At 45.9% G+C, this 18,076-nt stretch overlaps 1 protein-coding gene across 1 annotated transcript in view; it reads right to left on the minus strand.

The window, feature by feature from the left end:
- LOC117600534 (protein Fe65 homolog) overlaps positions 1-14,738 on the minus strand; it is an 85,159-nt gene extending 70,421 nt beyond the window's left edge. The window contains exons 1-2 of the mRNA XM_076692659.1: positions 14,533-14,738; positions 13,582-13,934 (exon numbers count right to left, since the gene is read on the minus strand). Coding sequence (XP_076548774.1) covers positions 13,582-13,934; positions 14,533-14,543 — 364 coding nt within the window. The 5' untranslated portion in view covers positions 14,544-14,738. The remainder of the gene's footprint in view (positions 1-13,581; positions 13,935-14,532) is intronic.
- Between the last annotated feature and the right edge of the window lie 3,338 nt (positions 14,739-18,076).

Genomic DNA, 18,076 nt, shown 5'->3' on the forward strand with positions numbered 1-18,076 from the left:
ATGGAAAACAAGACACGAGTGCGTACTAACGAAACCTGTTATCTCGATGGCGACTCGTTAACGCAAACGTGGTATACGCTTCCGATCGTTTTAATTGCTATTGGATAGTAATTAAAGGGCAATCAAAATACATAAACGAGGAAGAAAGGAAGTAACGTGAAGCATACTCGATGACTTTTAAACGAACCTCGTGAAAGTTTGCTCGATTGTCATGGTAAGCTTGTTTTCGAAGCTGTTCAATGTCTATGACGTCGATTGTAGGATATAAAAAAAGTCATTGTATATGCTTCTGAGGGTGAAGAAGACGATAGGGGGCACATAACTTACGATTCACTCCGTGGAGGACCATCGTGGTCGTGTTTTAAGCAATTATAAAAGTGTCTTCGACAGGTCCACTGGTTTCCCGAACTCGTGCACGAAGTATTCGGTGCTTTCCACCCTCTCACGAGGTTAGCTCATTGTTTTTCTCGTTAAGTGAACAGGATTACTTCCGAAGAAGAGGCGATCGTTCCGAGTTCCCGGCTAAACGGGGGCAAAAAAAAAGAGAACGGGAGAAACAGGAGTTTCTAACGCATCTTCGCGTCCGATAGACCGATGAAACGCAAAGTGACAACTCTCGATGAAAAGAAAAAAAAAAAAAGGAAAATAACGAAACGACAAACGCGATTCGAGTTTCGTCTCCGACACTGATAACGAATTCGCGCCTAATTCGGTATCATCCAACTCGTCTTCATTCGCGGACGTAAAATTAGCCGAAGCACCCCCGTGTGAATCGAGGATGTTTCCTCTATACTCGTCTCGAAATCGGTAAAGTAGGTGTCGGTGAGAATTACGACGATTTTTAAGGTCAGTAACGGACAAATGGCACCCCGAGACGTTGGGGCGTCGCGGTCGTCGCAGTGACTGGCGAGACTCGCGGCTACCCCCTCCAATCTCAACCCCTTCCAACAATTCTCTTTCACCCTCTAGCTTCATCCCCACCAACGCGCTATCTATAGACGGCTATATTCTCGATCTTTTTCTAGCGCGGAACATCGGATCCCTCGGTCGCGTCGCCTCCTTCGCAACCCCTGTCTCTTTATCTTGCCAACTTTGTCCGTCGTTTTCTTCACCCTCTTCACCCTCTACCATTTTCCCTCTCTCACCTTTCCACGCTCGCGAAATTCGTCTTTCTCCCTCCATCGCGCGTTGTTCTCGCTCGCGTTTCCAACCCTCTCCCTTAGTCACTCTACAACCCCCCCAGACGCTGGCCAACCGAGTGGTCACGTGAGCGTTAGCTCGGCCAATCATGCGCCGGCTGACGTCATCCGCAGGGGTTCTCATAGACCCGCGAACGAACGAGCAACGTATATGTATATTTGTAATGTATATTTGCGAACTTTGAGGTACGTGGAAGGGATAGATACTTAGACGGTCGTATGTTCGATCATGGAACGATGTGTGACGCAATGGCAGGATTGTCGATCCTTGAGATCCTCGGGGAAGGATTAAAGTGGCGGCATACTTTGTTCGTGGAACAAAAGAGTCTCTTATGGCTTTGATGTTCTCTACTTTGCATCCCCTTGGTATTATGAGTATTTAAACATCCTCGTAGGAGGGATGAAAAAAAAAAAACGAATGCGTCCGTTGGAAATAGCGGTCCTATTCTTTTTTTTTTTTTTTTTTTTATGTTCTAATGAAACGTTAACGTTGATGGGTGAAACGGTTCGATTGGAGCGTTTAAAAGAGATCGCAGTACGTGACAGGGTGGCGGCGCGGCGTAGCCTCTATAAATTGCGACACAATGCAACGCATGCCAAGCCCCATTTTTCCCCGGACCTGGGAAAAATAGGTTAGCACCGAAAACTTTCCTGTTTGTATTCCACACTCGAGCGAGGTTTTTCCAGCGTCGCGGCTACGAGGTCGTCGTTGTCGAAATGAAATTCCATAGAGCAAAGAGAGAGAGAGAGAAAAAGGGGGTTAAATCAAGGGTGAGAGAGAGTAGAAGAAGCCGGTGGTAAATCAACGCTGTAGGTGTTTTCTTCCGAAAAATTTTCACGGAAAATCGCCTTAACTGCGGCGAAGCCGGCCCCACCCCCTCTCGCCCTCATCCTTCCGATTCAACCGTCACACTGCGATCGGTACAGAGCTGCCAGATGTGGATTTACTGGGAAAGTTTTATGCGCCCAAAAAGTTCCTCGTAAATCTTGTACGCCGTAAAAATTTTCCATTCTCCTTTTATTTGCATTTCTCCGCAGACTTTGCGGAACACCCTCGTAACTCATCCTCCGCCGCGCGAAATAATGCCAGTTAATCCGCGCCGTAAACAGTTCATGAACCGCAAATGATCGAGGAGTCGCGAGCCGAATCGGCGATCGTTTATCGGCTCAAGCCGCACACGGTAGTCGTGTATCCTTTTTTATCCTACTTTTTATCATACTTGGACGTTTTCTGAATTTCTTCCTCTTATCGATAGAGGAATCGACGCTGCCTTTACTCGAATAAAAAGTTAATCTAATACCTTCTTCGTCGTTTTCTTTTTTCTCTTTGAACCTTATCTCTTCTACCGATACAATTACGGGGAGTAAATTCGACCGGACGAGAAAACCGATACGTGTAATACCTGTCGCTGGAGCGTGTGCTGAAAGGCCGACGCGAACCGGGTAAAAGGGATTTGAAATTAAATTGCGGCGTGCAATTATTAAGCGGTTTTAATTACGCGTCTTTGCCGGCCGTGCTCGCTTTTTAGCTTACCCGGGAAACCAAAGAAGTAGTTGCGGCCAACTGTACTATTGCCCTCGTTTCTGACTTTTTCGAAGAGACCAACTAGACCCACTGACCAGTAAAGATTTTAAGATATAAAAAAAATAAGAAGAAATATTCGTTTACGCGTTAACGTCTCTGCGAAAATCACCCTCTATTATCGCCGCGAAACGTTGATTACCTACCCGCCGAGGGAATTTAATTCGGTTTATGGATTCGGTGAATCAATTTCATTAATGCGAAAATTACGAGCCGCGTAGTGCACGGTTAATAACCAATAATCGTGTTCTGCTTATAAACGTCAAGTTAACCGTGATTCGAGGACGCGAACGCGTTCGTATACGACCGGCCGCGTTGTTCGTTTGCAAAATGCAACGAGTGCCGTTGCCTGGAGAAGACCAGCCGCCAGACTGGACCATGCGTCCCGTTCGTTATTCCCAAAACGTTTCTATCTCGATCCCATAAATCGAGCCGTATCCAATGGACGTCAATATATTGTCAGATTATACAGTTTTTTCCGATGCTATCTAGCATCCAATGCCTTTAAAATAATCCCGATGATCTCTATTCACCCGATAAACCCCTGTTAATAGAGTCATCGATCGTTGGATGACGTTTCAACAGATAGGATGAAAAGCAACCGATCGCGCGTTTCTTTCTTTCACCCCGATGCTTTTCAGGAGTACAGATGTTTTGGAATCGGCGCAATTTTCACGATCGATGATTCTCGGAATGACGAAAGCTGAACGATCCCTGAATACTCGGACGTGTTCGCGAACGCCACTCGACGGACAGAGATTCTATTCCCTGTTGCACCTTTCTTCGTTTCATCCAGGGTATCCGTATCGATAACGGCACGCGGATACAGATTTCATCCACGATTTTCTGCCGGTCGACGGGGACCAGTTATAAATTTACGATCCCCGCGGAGTGTTCGACGGCGATGCGATAAAAAACGAGATCGCGATTCATCGGTGATAAAGTTGATAGCCGGTAACAAGAGCGAGTCGTAACCGATACTTTCGCCTTTGAACGATTTAGAACGGTAATAGAAATTTATGTACTCTTTCCTCGAACTCGTTACTGAAATTTATATTGCGAGTTATGGCAACTTTCCAGATAGATATTTCCCGGACGAATTTGATTAGAAAATTTATATATACGAACGGGTAATTTTGAAATTTCAGCTTCCATTTACATTATTAGCTCGGTGAGAGTTAGTAGCAGGCGCCTTAAATGACACGTTATTAGGAAATGCGACGGAAAGACAAACTTTATACGTCCATGTACGAGCAAATTGCAAGTTTAAATTTAAAAAATTATCATTTTTTAAGGATTATGTTAAATCATTTATTTAGAGTTTGTATTATGAACAATTCTAAAAGTATCACGCACAGTCGATACTCGAAGCTCATCTAAACTTGCCAGATGCAAACCGCTCGCAGCGAGTATGTAATACAGTTACGAGTAAATCAGAGTTCGCCATACGAGTCTCGCTTCGTCTGCCAGATTGCATGTGTCTCGTAGCAACGAAAACAGCTGCTGGTTCGCCCACACAAATCAGCCTGGGCGCACCATTCGGTAACCGCTGAATATTCGTCAGGTCTCTGCAGGTGACAGGATCGCGAAAAACTCGACCGTTCCAGCTGTCACTGGACGGGGAAATAACCGACAACGGTGTTCGTGAAACGGTTAAGTAACCGAGTTACCGAACTAACGTGTTGCTAGTGAACCGTGGATCGATCTCGTGAAAACTCGAGACGATCGTCGACGCCCGGATGCAGAGGAAGCTGGTGAAAATGTAAATTGAAGCGACGAATGAAACGCAAAGTAGGAAGCTCGGTTAGAGAGAGATTTCGTCGTTGCTTCAACAAAAGATTTCGCTATGGAATTAAATGATTGCGCGTAGAAGTCACGAGACAAGGATTTTCCTTCGGGTGATGTGGAAAATAATAAAAATGGAGAAATCACGACGAGACGACCGTCATATTTTCACGACGAGCACGTCGTCGACGTCGCTCGAGCCTCGTACACACGCGTGCACACCTATACAGAGGATTTTATCGTCGTCCTTTTCATCGTTCACGCAACCCCTGTTCGCATGTAGGTTACGTGGATTAATACCCTCGAGAAGAAGTGCAGCGACGACGGGGTGGTCGCGTTGGCGCTCGACGATGGCGAGGAAAAGACGGAAAAAAAGAGAAAAGGTTAGAATAGGGACGAAAACTCAAATGAGAAAAAGGAAGGCGGTCGATTCGATTGGATTTATTCCCGACCGCAAGGACTCGCAGGGACGATGGCACAGGGAAATGGTGAACGGCAAAAGATGAAAAAAGTAAAATTAAAAAGAAAGTGGAGAAGGGAAAATCAGAGAGTGAGTAGGTCGGGGAGAAAGAATCGTACGCACGGAGAAAGAAGGAAAGAAAGAAAAACAGAAGGGTGCCTCGAGGGTTTGTATATTCTTTTTTCTTTTTTTTTTGCATCCATTTAACGATCACCCACCGGTCGTGCTGCCTGCAGGCAACGAGCGCTGGGCGAAGGGGCGAGGGGCAGGTGTGGATTACGAGGATGTGGCACTTTTTAGCGATGAAAAAAAGTATGTCGCATTAATTAAAAGCGACGCCGACGGTGAACGCAATTACGGGGGCTGCGCGACGACGCTCTGGGTTCATTCGGGGCCTCGCGTTTTCACCGAGCAACCTGTTTTTTCTTCCCTTTTTTTTTTCGCTTATTTCTGTTCCCCTTTCCGTTTCCTTGCCCCCGTCGCATGGGCTCTTTCCTATTTCTCGGTTCGCGTGCGACGAGACTTCGAAAAAATATCGTGACACGCTTCTTTGCCAGTTATTCCAGCGGTCGACGAAGTCGTAATTAACGTTCGACTTAACGGAACGTAAAATTTCCTCGTAGCCGAGCGAAACGAACGGAAATCCAGTTACCCGGGTCGACGTTGCAACGAACTGAGTTTTCGATTTGATTTTAACCCGGTCAATGAACCACCCCTTCTCTTATTTCTTTTCAACGATCACAGGTGGAGCAGCGGATTAGTCAGTGCAAACATAGGCGAGAAAGGAAGACGAGAGGGAAGGATGAGGACCGAAGAGGAAGGCTGGTCATCAGCTAACAGAGAGGGACGTGCTATCGTACCCCCTGGCAATTTCCGTCCTCGAATTGAAATGTTATTACGTTAGCGACACATTTCGGTTCCAACTCTCTTCTTTATCTTACGTTTCCTGTTATTTGGTAAATGAAATTTGAGGTCGCTGTTTAACGAAACGAACGAAAGAAGAAAGTGAAGTCAAGGAAGAAGAACCGGAGGTGTCTTTCGTGAATTTGATTCCTCGAGTCGGTTCGGAAAAGGCAGAAACGAGAAGAAGATTGCATCCACTTTCGTTTCGACACCGGTGTATTGCACACTTTCTTTGGAATCGAATTAAATCCGTTAGAGCACAGAGTTCTCTAAGTCTGCCCGTGAAGGTACGCGCGTTTACTCGATCTGGTATCTAACTGAAAGAGCTCCTCTGGACTCCATTTCGTGTCGTCGCAAAGCGACGAACCGATACGGAGGAATGCGGCCAGGATATTTCACCCGGTGCATCGGTATTTCCGGCTTTCGAAGTCGCCCGATGAAACGTTAGGGGAGATTTGCGCGAACGGTGAGTGTAGGCGGCTTGGAAATCGCTGATTCGAGTGTGTTCTCCCGTGTACGTGAACGGTTTCAACTCCCCTAAAAATCTGCTCCTTGTATACCATACGGAATCCGGTGTATTTCTATGGCGATCGAGACTTGTCGCGTTACCTATCAGTTCAATTTATTAAACCTTTTCCCTTAGCAAATTTATTGCATACCGTGAACACTAAATTCTGGTTCAGTGAAGCGGAAGTATAATTTCTTCCCGGAATTGCTTAATAGCTAACGCGATCGTTAATGACTATTTCTTCGTTCCACCCTCTGGTATTTCGTTCATCATCCCTCTCGGCGAGATTCTTTGCCTTTTGTTCCAACCGAATGCTCGTATTCGTGTCTGTACAAAACCAATCTGCATGCCACGATCCATTGCATCACTCTACGAGGCTTTTTATCCGCTGCGTCGAGAAGAAAGTGCTACAGAGAGGGTTGAAGAAAGGGGAAGAGCGAAAGGAAGGAGATTCGCCGAGTGGAGGCGGAGTGTCTCAAAAACAGGAACATTCTCGTGGTTTAATGTCGGCGGTACTGTCCATTGCTTGTGAACGGAGAAAGGGGTAGCGTTTCTCGCTCCTTCCCCATTTTCTCTTCTCGAGAGAATCGAGGGGAGCCGAAGGGAGGACGAAGAAACGAAGAAATAAAGGAACAAACGGTTTTGGACGGTGAAACTTCTGCGAGGTAAGCGGGAAGGGGACAGAGATAAAGGCGACAGATGACGGAGTATTTCGTGAAAACCGGAGGAGGAAAAGAAATAAAGGTTGTGGGCAGGGAAGGAAGAAAGATGGAAGACTGACCAGAACGAGTGACTTTTATTGCAGCGAACTGTGTTAATCTAGAGCGCCCATAAATTCATCCGAGCAGAATTGCTTCTTAACCGCCGCCATTCTCCTTGTGAAACCGACAATCCGTCGAAGTCTTTAACTAACGTACGTGATCTCTGCTTTCTTACCCGGGCCAAAGCTTCAACCACCCCTGGATATCCTCTTCTCCGTTTCACCCGACAAGTATCTTCGTGGTGAAGTCGAAAATATCTCTGGCCAGGGTAAATTCAAGGAAAGGAGACCGTGCGGCAAAAATAACCCCCAAAACGAGAGAGCGTAAATACCAATCGGATTTGCGAACGACAAATATTTAATTACGGCAGAGAAAACGGTTCGTTTCCAGCGCGGGCGTAAATGACGGAGGCGAAGGGATGATGAAAAAAAAAAGAGGACGAAGGATAAAAAGGGAAAACGGAGGCTTTCAATCTCCCGTTCCTCCCATTATCCGCGCAGCCATTTCGATTCCTCGAGGCTTCCAACGTCCCGGCTAACAGTTAGTTCACCAGCCGAATTACACCGGCGGGTAATATCTTTTCCAGGCATTAATTAGCTTCTGTTTTCCGGACCCATCAATTTGCGACTCGCACTGCAATTCAACTAGCCTTCTCTCCAGTCTCTTTTGTTCGCGATCAGATACTCCCCGTCGAACTTGAAGATACTTCAAATATACATATTTTCACGCGATTTTATTTAGGAAAAGGAGGGAAGATGATTTAAAGATTCCTCTTGGAACACCGTGTACTCGTGACCTCGCATGGACAAATTCGCGTTACCCCTTAACGAACCACCGGAAATCGTATCGAGAATCGTTAATTAAGAGGGCTTCAGCGGGCAAAACAAAATCGATAGGGAAATTAAATTAAAACGAGAACAGGACGAAGCACGACGTGGATGAACGACAAGAGAGAACCGTAGGAGAACCATTGAATGCCATCGTGGCTCTCTTCACACTTTGAAAATCTGGCTTCGAGGGACTCAAACTTCGCTCTTCCCGCATCCATCTCTCTCTTTTTCTCTCTCGTCAGAGTCGTTTGATATTCACGTACCGTGAAGTTTTGAGGGAAACCTTATATTCGATCCCCCCGACAGGACTTGAGCGCCGCGTTTCCAAAGGCCCGCGGCAAAACTGGCACGGAACGAGTCTCTACGTCGTGTACATACGGCTATGTACCGTATATATACCTATCTACGAGGTGCAATTTGCATGCTCGTCCTCGTTTTAAAGCCTACCGGTGATTTCCGGCGTCATAGTTTCTATACCCGCTGCGAAAACTCGACCCGAATCCTTCTCTTCCAATACTCCCTACTGTCGCTACAGCTCCTGCGATTTCGTTCGAAATCATTTTCCAACCGTGGAATTAACAGAACAATGACAGATTCGACAGATTCGGGCTATTTAAAAAAGAATGAAAAATATTAAACATATGAAAATTTTATCCGATCCTTTGATCGTTTATATCGGTCAAAAGAAAAGAAGAAGAATGTCCCCGGGAGGATATTATAATATCGATGTCAACAGTGAGTCCGGCAGGAACGGTGTCCTACTTCGAAGACATCGATGGAAGGAAGGAAAGGACGGGGAATTAGCCGCGAAACGAGCAATGCCGGAAGCACGTGTACCAGAGAGCTCCGCAGGAAGCTAGGTCTTTCCTTTGAATGCGCTTAATTGCGAGCACAGTTTCGTTTCCAGTAGGGAGCAGACGGTCTGACGAGGAGTACGGAAATGATTAACGACAAAGCCTGTCTCCGTCGGATCCCGGTGAACCGAACGAGACGATAGAACGAAAGAAGAAATAAATCTCGAACGCGAACAAAATGAACGGGACCTTGCAATTATCCCGTGACTTCGAAACTATCGACGGGATCGGGATAGGACCGCTACCGGCAAGAACATTTTAATCATCGCTGGAGCCGGTTACCTTTCATTCCAACTTTCCACCGTACCGTGCAATTATTTATTCCACGAATAATACATCTTGTTACGACCACCGTGAACATCATTGTTCCCTGTCCATTGTTCAATCGTTACAATCTGTTTCATAAATAACGTCTACTGTGTCCGCAAAAAAATTACTCGTCTGACGTTACGTGCTACTAATTTGGAGAACTATACACGCGTTTTGATAAACGAGCCCGATAAAATTGAACGGGTTACGAGTTGTTTCATCCTCGCGGATTAAACATCCGGGACACGAGTGTTCGTTTATTTGGCAAACATCGCGTTCGTTATCTACGATCGCGTTCGGATCGATGGATTTTATAAAAATATGATGTACCAGTGCACGATCTGCCGTCCAGTTGGAAACAATATACGAAACATTAACGAAATACTATGAGAGATGATCGTCGTTAAAGCTAACAGTCTTTGACGATTTAACGGCAAGAAAAATTCCATAATCGAGACAAATATTTCTTTTAATCAAACGCATCGCGATAGAGGGAACACGAGAACGAAGCAGAGGAAAGAAATTAAGTGGCGAATGATTTATTCGCTCGGTCAAACGAAACAACATCGAGTAGACGAGTTTATTCGTTTATCCGGCAAATATCGAGCCCCTGCAATCTTGAATGCCGGCCCGAAAATATGATGGTATGCCGTTGTAGCGACAGGAAGAAGCCGAGGCAGACAGCGAGGCTGGCGGAAAAGGAACAGAGAAGATCGGGATAGAGAAAGAGGGGCTGTACAAGGGGGTGGACGGACGAGCGAGTAACCGGAGGGTGGGTGGTTGGTCTGACGCAGCAAACAGAAAATAATACCGCGGCCATTGTTCCCGTTTCGCTTTTCTGTCTCGCTTCATTCACTCTCCGCTACAATCGAGCCTCTGTCCTAGGAACCCTCTTCTATTGTCATGTTTCGCTAGTTTCCTTCTCTCCCTCTTTCATCATTTCCACCCTCCATCTTCATCCTATCTCCTCTCTATTCTCCGGTCTGTCTCCTGTCCCATATTCTTCGGAACGGCACGCGTATTCCCCTATTTATAACACTACGAATTCTTAATTATCGAATGTTCTGTTATGTCTCAGCGCTGTGTCGCGTTGCTTTCTCCCCATATAAATCAATTTTTTTGTTCGTTTGGAATCGTACAACTTCAAAGTGACTTCTCTCGTTATCCACGACGCCGTGGAAATTAATTGAATCCAACGCGTTTTCTCCGTTCTTTCATCTCGCGGCAAATCAACTTTCATATCTGAAGAGACGATATTAAGTTTTTCCATTTTCCTGTCGTATCAAGCAATGCTTGTTTCTCTCTTTGATCGTTCACGTGCGTTGAAACCTATTGCCTCATTTACACGTATTCGATTTCGATTCGCGGCAAAGGCAACGATTTCCGCGTCAAACTGATTCATACTTGAGCGATTGTTCAAATGCAGGAAAGATATGTTTATAAATCAGCGATCACGGTAGCCTTTTCTTTCTCCCTCATTTTTTTCTGCGTGCTCATATTCGATTGTCTCCCATCGAGGTGGAACAAGGGGAATTATACACGCAGGGCGTTGGGAGATGAATTGAAACGTTTATTCAATCGATAGGAATAGAACGATCCATCATTCGCGCACCCACTTCCTCTGTCAAATGAATTAATTTGCTGGGTAATTTTCAATATGCACCAAAAACATCGATTCAATCCGAGCCTGTTTTTTCCTCTCTGCTGCTGTTTTATTCGTTTACCATTCTATAACTGGGGTGGATAATCAAGAGATATATGTCGACGTCATTCAGCCTGTTGAAGCTTTATCAATGAATCGTTACTCTGTCCGTGCAAACGTAACAGAATCATATTTAACCGAGCAAGAGGAGACGACCAGTCTACGACTGATAAGAGTAACAAACCCGCGAGTTTGATTCAATTTCCACGGCGATCCGTTCGAATCGCGAGATTGGATCGGTTAATTGAAAAATTCAACGTGCGCGATCGCTACCTAACGAGATTTTCGTTACACCGTGGATTATCTCTGTGACATTATTCCAACGGCATGGAAATGCGCAGATTTTACGATTTGACGTATTTCAACTTGATCCGACTGGTTGACGATAGTCGAGTGTAAGTCCGAATAGAAAATATAATATATTATTCATGATTAAATTGTCACGGAAGAATGAAACATCGTTCATCTTGACGTTAGTCAAAAGTGCAAAACAAACGCAAAAGCTGTTTTCTTTTCGTATTTTTATCGTCGAAAAAGTTTCGTTCCAGTAATACTGCGAGACAGCGTTTCGAGCGAGGATTATTTTCCACCGGACACGACTGCTGCTCGAGGGTGAAGGTAAGCAGTGACCGATAAAAGTAGCTAGCTAGCTACGAAGTTCGATTCAATTTCAGCAAGTTTCCGGTCGTCGTGCGGCACGAAGCGTTGTCGTTGTCATCAAACTCGCATTCACTTTACACCAGCTGAGAGGACAAGCGCGCTGTGTGCAACGCTCGCAAAAATCCACTTTCCAGCTTTGAGCTCCACTCCCGCTCGATGAATTATTCCATCGAACAAGACGGATGAGGAATAATATTCCAATTTCGCTGCTCTAACGCGGCCACCTTCGATCCTCGACATAATGGGCCGCCACGATCTTGTTATGTGAATTATGCGACATCCTGTCCAGACTCGTGCACACTGTAGGAACAACGTCGAAATTCCCGAGGACGTGCTCCGAAGCTGTTACGATGTTACCCGAGTTTCGAGTTAATTTCAAAAAGAAGAGACCGGACTAAATATTTTGTGACAATAAAAGACTGCTTTACACAGAAGAAAGCCATGTAGTAATAAGAAACTTGAAACTGTATCGGTTACCGTTAGTCTATTATATTTTATCGAAGCTGATATCCTGAGAATAGTACAGCTATTACAAAAGAACACTTTCGACTTTGATTTACCGGAAGAATCAGGCCGGTATTCAATCTTGCAACGAAAAAACGATACAAGAAAGACTATACACGAAAGTTCTCATCTTAAGCGATCGATCAGTTGTTCAAGACAGATAGCTTCGTTCCGTACCGCGATAATCTCCTCATCAAAGTCTTCGATAACACCGATTCGTGTCACACGAGGCGATAAAACAGTTCTCCAGCCTGAAAATCGTTCTTTCCCATCCCAAGTACGAAGAAATTACCGTAATCGTCGCTCGTTACATCGATGGCGCTCTGATAAGGTTAAATTATCCACGGATTAAACGTGTCGCGTACAACGACGTCCGACAATTTTCTAAGGGATCATGAACGGGATACCCTCGTGAAACGATAGCTTCCTCTATTTCTCATTTACAGAGATATCGATGTAATTTTTTCCATATAAAATTATACATTTCTGTTAGGTGTTTCAAGTGCCGTGCGTCGCCGACTCTACGGACGGATCCTCGGATTCTAGATTTCGAAGACAAATCGTTAAAATTAAAAGCGTCACGGCGACGACAGACGGTAATGAAGCGGAAGTGCCTTCCAAGAATCACGTACCGTCTGGCGAGAAAGCTTCCTGTTAATATAGGGCAGTCTTAAATTCTCGTCCGGAGACGGAACGCGAACGTGGCACGGTAACGTTCGCGTAACGACTCGGTCGAGATCTAAATCTTGATAAACAGCTGCGAAGATTGTTAACGTTCCGCCATTATTTAACGGGGGATGCGAACGTTCTCGCGAGTTCCAGCAGAGAAGACCGGTGGAAAAGGCGAAGAGTCGGAAGGGAAGAAAGCGTTTGGACGCCAGCCAGACTCCGCTTCCGGAGCTGAATAGACGACGATCGCCAAAAGGCGGATCGTTCAGGACTACGTTGAATGCATATCGAGAACGTTTTGTCACGGGGATGATTGAAATGCATACGCCGACGAATGTCGCGGGTTAAAATAAACCTCTAACTATAGTTGATCGATCGAAATGAATGAAGAACGCTAAAGTTCAATGGTGGAATTGTCTACGAATCGTGCCAAAAGGTTGCATATAAAATCACGGTAAATGTCATATAATTTCAGTCGACGGACGTATTTATCGGTGGATGCAACATGCCGCCACTCACTTCTGCCAACGCATATGGCTACTTTCGCGATGTCGTCATGCCAGCGTATTGCCCATTAACGAGAAATACGGCGCCTTCGTTACACCGCAATGTTCGCTTTCGAAATAAATCCATTCAACTACGATATAACTGTGCTTTTTTATGGTGTCCCAAGTGTGAAGCAAATTAGTCACCCACACGAGGGCCATTCGGTAAATAAAGAGGAAAGCAAAGCAAAATATATGTGAAAATCACGGTGTTAGTATTCGCAAATTGCGCTGCATTTCGAATGTTACGTAAATAAATCTGGGTTAAGTGAATTTTTCAAAGGTTAACGATGAACAGGTAAGTACTCACCGAGAAAGACGTTCTCGTCGATGTCGTCGCCGTGCAGATCGATGTCAAGGTCGACCGCACCGTTGGTAGGAGCCTGATGGCTCCTTTTAGCGAGGTCCATCAGCTCGCTTCGAAGATCCAGGTGGCCCCTGGCCAGCAGTTCGGCCAATAGGGTGAGATAAGAGGAATTCAGGGAGGTAGGACTGGTGGCGCGTAGACAGCCGGGTAACCAGAATCCTAAGAGACCGTAGGGAACCACCGGTACCGCTCCGGTACTGACGAAGCCACCGTTCAGGAGTTCGCCGCACAACATAGGTGCAGCGATGACCTCAGCTCCTCCCTCGTGACCTTGGCAACGCCTCGATCTCGAATATCTGCATGAACAAACATCCAACAGAGTTGAAATTAATCGTAGCCATAACGAAGCGACGTATACCGCGATATTCAATTAAAATAAAATCCTCCATTGTATCGCTTTCTCTTTGAGCAGATTTTCACAGGAGCCTTAAATCAAAAGGGAATAAAAGGGAACGAAATGGAACGAGTTAAGATACCGTTCGGGGAAGAGAAACAGGCGAAACGTGTGCCCCCGTGAAATAGCTATTTTACGTAGGTAACTTAAGGTCGTTACTCTCGCTGGATCCGGCCACGAAACCGAATAATATGCCGGCCACGAAAGGCGTTATGCGCCGTTGAGAGCAAAACTTCGAGACCATCTGCATGACAAAAGAGTTGGCGCAACGCTGGACACCGAGGACACCAGGAACAATACCGTGATTCACAAACACGCGCGGTTTCCCCGCACAATTATCACGGGAATTAATGTCACACGCACGCGAAACATGGTCCACGAGTGGCCGGCACGCCAACGGGGGAATAATTCCGACAGTGGCTCGTAAAAATTCGGTTCGGAAAGGCGACGCGCGTGTTCGTATCGTAAAAATCTCGCGATAGAAATCTGTGACGTCGAACCCACCGTGCATCTTCGGGCGTACACGGGTCGTTTCTGATTCTCCGAAAGGCGAGTTCCGGGCAGAAGTCACATTCGCGCGGAATTTACGGATATTTTCGCGCGAACGAGCGCCGAGACGTTCGATCGAGAGAACCGGTAACGCGACAGTGGACCCGGTTAAATGGAGTGTGACCGAGAGAGGAACAGAAGCGATCCAATGGTAACGGGTACGTTCTTCTGTAGCCGACCAGTGGGTGCCATACTGTCGCGCTGACGTCATCGGTCACTCGCGTGGGTGTGTACACGCTCGATGATCTCACGTTCGCCAAGCTGCATCGAACAAAGTTTCTTGCGACGGACCGTTCGTTCCGTTTAATCGATTCGATTCTACCTTATCTCGGGCGTAAATCGATTTTCAAATAGAGAGGAAACAGGCGGAAAATAGAATGGATTCGAAGCTAGTAAGATTCGAAACAAGTTTCACTTTGAAACGTAGAAAATGTGGGAGGGAAATGATAACGAGTAACACGATCTCCTTAATCGCGCGTTCGATAAGCTGACAAATACGCTAATTTATATTCTGATTATTTTTATGGAACTGCGTGAAGCAAGACTGGTACCGGGTATACGGATACATTGTTACGAGCCTGGAAACAGGTAGGCGTTTCTCTCGCGGATTAAACTGACGGATCCGAAGAAACACCCAGGGAAATGATTTCCCGTTAATTTGATCGTCTACCCAAGGATCATCCGCAACATACATATTTCATGGGAATTCGGATTACATCGCGAGAAATCGCTGCCGAGCCGGAGTTCCAGAAATTCCTGATCGGAATTTCGAGCGTGTACACCGGAGGGATGCAGGGAGAGATCGATTACCAATCTTCGTTGCATCTTTCCCTAACATACCTTTACAAATATGTTATTATACTTCCACTTGAAAATTTTCATACAGAGTGTCCCGAGAATTGATAAAAAATTATGAAACGTTTGGGTTTATGGTAACCCAAGGATTCCATCTCTTGTTGCATCTTTCTTGCCGAGGAAATTACAGCAAGCATCGCAGCAGTGTAAGTACACGGTTGGAATATTCGGTCGATGTTACAACCGGAACATGGAAACGCGGTTTCACGGTCATCTTTTCGTTAACGTCTGTGGAAACGATTATTCGGTTCGAACACGGGGAAACGGTACGTTCCGTTGCGCGGAACGACGCGAAGAGATAGCGAGTCGGTGCTTAGCAAAGTGATTTAATTTTCCGGAAACACGTGCACGATCGTAGCCCGGTGGAAGACGGTGAATTGAACGGCAAGAAGAACGACCCTTTTTACCCTGCTACTATTTTCGCGAAAAAGCATTACCTACTGCGCATAGCACGCGAACGGAATATTCCATTCGACGACACAACCCTGCGAAATCTTGGATAGCGACGTGACTAGGGCGACGAATTTATTTCGATAATCCCTATCGAATATAACGGGACGTCCTGCCAGTCGATGCGATTACGTCTTGTTCAATGACCTAACCTATATCGTTCCGTGAATTTGTTTAACGATATCGTTATTGAAGATTAATGAACCGTGGAGCTGATATGCTGGATTCGAAATTGAAACGATTCCGCTGTCCGATAACGAGAAATCCGATGCGCTGAATTTAATACATATTAAACGTATACGATAAAAAACGAGCAGATATTAACCGATGGGATGGTGAATTTGAAGCGTAAATTATACAAGCTTTCGTCTAATTAGTAATAAAATTTTCAAGCAGACCAGAATTAACGATCGAAACGTTGCATGACGAAGAACACTAAAATAACACTGTAGACAAAGAATTGATTTTTATTTTGTTTGAAAGAATGAAACATAGCGATGCAGGGTTAAAGGAGAGGGAAAACAATCGTGGCGCGCGATCGAGGCGTGCAAAATTGATAAACCGCGCTCGCAGGCGGCTAAGTTAAATCGATAAAGGGATTAAAACTTAAGCAGTGCGAATACGGGACGCGTCGGTGTTCGTTGCATGGAAACTCACCTTTTTCAACGATTGCACGCGATTCGGTTAACGTTCATGATCGTCGAATTACACAGTTACCGGTACGGAATGAATCATGACCGGCTACGAATACTGCGATACCGGTACTGAGAAGTTTTGCGGATAACACCGGGTAACAGGAGGGGTTAAAGGAAGCCATCGACCAGGAGCGGCAGACGAACGGGCGCCGTGGCCACCCCGTTACACCCCCGCTACCCTCGATCCTCCTTTTATTCAGCGCAGCTTATCCAAAACTGGAACAACCCCTCTTGCTCGCGGCTCGAGAGCACGAAACGTATGAGAGCCGGACACGAGATATTCGTTCCACCTTCGTGGCCATTCATAAAACAACCTTAAACGCAGCTTTTAACCGTTAAATACGTTGTGATTTATATAACAGGTATTCTCGCCTTTTGCCCATAATTTCATGGATCGTTAACCTCCACGGTGGAGAGAAACGAACCGTGGATGAATTTCCGAGAATGTCTTGATATACTCCGTGTATACATTCGACAATTATACGATTTCTCGATAGCAAAGGGGTTGCGTGAAATTTTCGAATCGAACCACGCGTTGTTTCCAGCCACGAACTTACCACCCCCGTATTACTATGTTGGTTCGATTCTCAAGGGCCGTTGAACTCTTGCCGCATTCACAAAGTAGCTGCAAGTTGGCGCGGGTCGATAGATATATAAACGAGTGGTAAGTTTCTCGATGCAGGACCTAGTGAACGGTGTTGCGAGAGCACGTACACATTCGGATCCTGCAGGATCGTTTCCACCCTCTCCTCGTGTCTGGGTAAACATCGTCGACGCGTCGTTACCAGCTCCAATCTCGTCGGTAGCCGCGAAAATCCGACGGGAGCCGATATCACCTGCCGGAAAATCGTCGCGTCGACGACGACGACCTCGTACATGGTAAACTGGTGTGCTCGATATCGCGACGTTCGGGAGAGCCCGCCCTCGGCAACCAACCTTCGACCGTGGGTATACTCTACCTTTGATAACCTTCCTCGAGCTAGGCCTTCGGGCTATACGCGTCTACGGAAATGTCGATCAGAATCGAGCCTCGATCGTCGAATAACGATGGAGTATGCGTGTACGCTCGTGTTACTTCTGATTCAACGGAAATTTGAAAATTTCTATGTCGAGTAATATCGATTGAAATTCGAAGAATCCGCTGCAAGAAAACAGAAGCGAGAAAGAAAGAAGATGAGAAGGTTGAACGAATTTTTTTTATCAGACTGCACAGCCTGGCTAAGAGCAGCTATCCTACTCGATAAGGAGCGAACATCGTTTGCCCCCGTACCTCCGTTCCACGGAAAAACGAAATCTTCTAAATCGAAGATGACTCGCGGTCCGACAAGAATCTCTGCGTTCAGATTTTCGATCTGAATGCAAATAGGCTGCTACTTTCCCCTATCTCTGTTCTCCTTGTTCCCCGAGATGCTTCACACCGTACATGGGAAATAGACTTTATCCTCCGAAACAGTGTGGGGAAACTTGGAACGATTCGGGGCTTTAGCGAACTCGT

The sequence above is a fragment of the Osmia lignaria genome, chromosome 15 (assembly GCF_051020975.1).
Source record: "Osmia lignaria lignaria isolate PbOS001 chromosome 15, iyOsmLign1, whole genome shotgun sequence".
Lineage (NCBI taxonomy): Eukaryota > Metazoa > Arthropoda > Insecta > Hymenoptera > Megachilidae > Osmia > Osmia lignaria.